This window comes from Lactuca saligna, chromosome 4 (assembly GCF_052625555.1).
Source record: "Lactuca saligna cultivar CGN05327 chromosome 4, ASM5262555v1, whole genome shotgun sequence".
In the NCBI taxonomy this organism is placed as follows: Eukaryota; Viridiplantae; Streptophyta; class Magnoliopsida; order Asterales; family Asteraceae; genus Lactuca; species Lactuca saligna.
Window position 1 is genome coordinate 140,918,285 of NC_136420.1, and position 4,024 is coordinate 140,922,308.

General features: G+C 32.1%; 1 protein-coding gene across 1 annotated transcript; it reads right to left on the reverse strand.

Annotated features, from left to right (window-relative positions):
- Positions 1 to 259: 259 nt before the first annotated feature.
- LOC145038836 (histidine-containing phosphotransfer protein 4-like) lies at positions 260 to 1,578 on the reverse strand. The gene is made up of 5 exons (XM_078987070.1): positions 1,465 to 1,578; positions 1,203 to 1,333; positions 977 to 1,117; positions 818 to 890; positions 260 to 522 (listed from the first exon to the last, which is right to left on the reverse strand). The coding sequence occupies exons 1-5, from the start codon at positions 1,522 to 1,524 to the stop codon at positions 475 to 477; spliced, it is 453 nt and encodes a 150-aa protein (XP_078843196.1). The 5' UTR covers positions 1,525 to 1,578; the 3' UTR covers positions 260 to 474.
- Positions 1,579 to 4,024: the final 2,446 nt, after the last annotated feature.

Consider the following 4,024-nt stretch of genomic DNA (forward strand, 5'->3'; position numbering starts at 1 on the left):
CGAACTCTTAAAACACATTTCATAACCAACAAATTTGATGCTAAATTATTTCATTATCTTTGTAACTTCTTCCTACCCAATCGTCCAAAATATAGTCTAATTGTGTTTTTGGATGTTGAGTAAATAAAATGAAAAATGAAAATCATTTTAAATGACCGAATTAAGGAAATATGAACATACTATAAGTAAGTTTTGATCTCAAAGCAATCACATTTAGATTTACATATTTAGTTATATAATATATCATAAATCATGTATAAGAAAGAACTAGTAATTGATTTGATTGATTAATAATAGTAAGATTAGTTTGAACCAAAAACGAAGTACAAGTAGAACACCACTAAGCATACCTCCTATCTCATCTAAGACCTCGTTTTATGACAACAATAACACTATTACTACGACGAGGCCCAATGGGTTGGTACACATAGTCTAACAATTGGGCCATCTTCAGCCCATTATAGTCCAAATCTTCTACCTGGGCCGACATGCCATTTCAATAGGCCCAACTTGTCTTAAATCCTGAGGTCACAAATTCAGAAATAAAAAAACTAATCAGTACATGTTAAGGTTAACTTGATTGGGAATACTAATCACAAAAATAACAAGATGTAACATTTTTTTGGACATCTATGCAATATTTACATACGATGATAAAAACAATATGCTACATTAAATGGTTAAAAAAAATATATGTTGGGTGGATTGAATTTGGTCATTAACAATTAAAAAATTGACTTGAAACTCAATTAAATGACTTATACTTAAGTTACATTTTTTATGTTCTAAAATACAGATTTTGAAATAAGAAAAAGACCTGAAAATAAGCTTCAAGTTTCTTTTTGAGACATGTATACTCTCTTTTGACATGTTGGTAGGTTCTCTTGCATCTGCATTATGTCCAATTTATTTTATTAATTATTAATTAATAAATAAAATGAAAAAGAAATAAAAGGCTAGAACAGTAATTATGTACCCTTCAGCATTTTGGGCATTGCAGTAAGCCCTAAAGTTAGTGCACTCAATTTTGACCTTCTTGGCTCCAATGCTAGAGCTACTGCCCTTAAACTGATGCATTAGACTGTCTAATTTATTAAAATCCAAAGGCCTTTTTTCCCTGAAAAAAAAAAAACAATATTATAATTTAAGTTGATTTAAATAATTATAATTAATAAAACATTTTAGAAAATATGAGTCCATACAAGGCTTGATCAAGATTGTAGAGAAAACGAGCAGAATCACGATAGAACAACGTGACCACTTCCTCCACGAAATTTGGATTGGAATTATCTTGCAACTCCTCTAACTGTATAAATTGTTCATCCAGATATCCCTACAAATAATTGAATTTGAATTAATATATTGGTAATTTATATCATCATCATAACTGGAATATCTCAACACGAGATATGAATATATATGTAACGTGTACATTTAACATATGATCATGAAATAAAAACCAACCTGGTCGAAAAAGGATTTGCGAGTGTTAGCAATATCTCTAAGCATGTGACATCTATCCATCACTAATTGATAATATATCAACTCTTAAAACTGCTAATTAAAGAAATGTTAGAAGTGAAGTGAATGCTAGATACGGAATGCAAGGGGAGGGTTTTATAGGCTCGTGAAGAAAGGGACATGTCAATTGTCATGTCATGTACAAATAAATTCCATCGACTTTAGCATGATATCAACAACAGATTCTATATTTCAACACTTGTTCTCTCTCTATAGCAACCAACAAAAGTTCGCTTATCAAACTTTTTGCATGCAAAATGGAACACGTATTCGATTCTTAGAGGCGAGTGAAGTAATATGGAGCGAAAAGCTAAGGAAAAAGGTTCATTCCATTTCCAAAATCCAATTAATGCAAGAATAATGAATACTTAATTTCACTTCAATGTAATATAAATAAATACAAATAGGCATAATGGCATGGAATATGTACACTTATTCGGTTGGTATTTTGGGAGGAGTATTTTTCCCAAGTAAGAAATCGACAAATATGGGAATTATGTAAAAAAATGGGTGGCTTTTCGCTTTGGAAAAGCATGGTATCGAGTGGGTGAGACGGTTCTCGTATCATAAAAAGGTTACTATTACACATGCATTGTAGCAAATGACAATAATAGGAAATCCGAACATATCTCCATACTTGCATCTCATTGGAGCATTATAATATTATAAACTCAAAAGCTTATTGTGATGCTCTATGACAGGGAAGAATGTACGGCTTTAATACATATTTTTTAAAATTAATTAAAATCATTTACAATGTCCAAATCTAGGGTTTTGTGGAATGGTTACCACGGCTAGGCTGTGGTTTCCTTCCACCACGGTACATCATCACATCCCACCATATATTGTGATTTTTTCACATTGAAGAAGATAAAGAAAGAAGAGAGAGAAGAAGGAGATTGGGAGAGAAGTGCTCTTTTTGGATGTGGTCGGTCATGCTCTACGCTACAAATCACAACGACCGTGTTGATAACAAAGCTATCGGGATAGGGTGCACAGCCGAGTTCGTTGCCACGCTATGGTCACCACAAGCTTCTAGGGCCAGATTTGTATTGTGAAAAGGGTATGCAAATGCAAGAAAGCCTAACATTAATAAAATACTTACATTCCCTTCTTTCTATATCAAAAAATTGTTCTTGATAAAATAATTTCCTAAAAGATAATTCAAAACTAAAAATTCAAAATCTCACATCCTAATTACATCCGATTTTATCAAAATATCAGAAAACTCTAATCCAAGAAAGCCTAGAACAGTGTATTCAAATATCAAAGCATTTATAAAGCAAATAAAATCTTAAAAGAAAACAATTTCTAAATAATAAACACAAAAAACCCTAATCGGAGTTGTCTCCTAATCATTCAAGAACAAAGAGTAAACTCATTCACTAGATGTCATGATGTCTTGAGATCTCGACGATTCGTCTCTAGCTCTTCCCCTCTCATAGTTTGTAATTTTCTTTTTCCACGCTCTCAAAACATCTTTTTCCACATGTCTATTTTTTTTTTTTTATATATATATATTTTTTTTAATTATGTGATGTTATTTACTTGTCGTGACCTCTAGAACTCCTTTGACATCATCATTTTGATACATTTGAGATTTTTTTACTAGTGTCAAAAGTATATATAAAAAACTATTAGTTCATGCTTTTATGTATATGTAATTGTCGAATCTCTTGACTTTTGAAACGTCTTAAATTTCAACTCAAATTTTAAAATATAAGGAAAAACCATATTAATTTATTCACAAAAGAGTAATAAACCATTTTTTTCAAACATCATTAAAATAGAGTTATAAAATCAAAAGTGTGGAAGATCTCTAAAACATAAAAGCAGATGTAGTGAAATCACGGCGCACCCTTTCGCTTTATTACAAGAAGCACCTTAGACATTTTAAACTGAAAACTATAAGCACAAAGCTTAGTAGTTTCCTCACATATACATTACATAACAATGGGTCCCGTCCTAGGGGTATATTTCAAACCGTGTGAATGTTATGGTCCACCTATAGTCGTATAATCACTTATGTTATTGTAGTTCCCCTACAATCTTTCTTGCTATGGTATCCCCACCTCCTCATAGTCTTTCATGCAAATTATATGGTCCCCTCATAGTTTTTCATACAAATGTTATTGCCCCCCCCCCCCCCCCCCCAAAAAAAAAAAAAAAAAAAAAACCCTTAATAGTTATTTAAACAAGTCAAAAAGACAAACAAACATGCCACGACACCTAGTGTCCGACTTAATCTATTGAAATGTGCTACATAGTATACTGAAAAGACTTGCATGAAACCCAAAACGGAATCCTACTAACCGATGTCCCAATGAATCAATTATATGAATCGCCTAAACCAAACACAAGAAAAATCTTAGTCTAAAGCTCACATCTTCCAGGTTTGACTTAAAAGTCAAACTGGTCCAAAAAGTCAACGGTCAATCACATCGTGAATCTTGACCAATCATGTCGTGATCCACTAAATGACAAAATATCCAGGATTACTCCT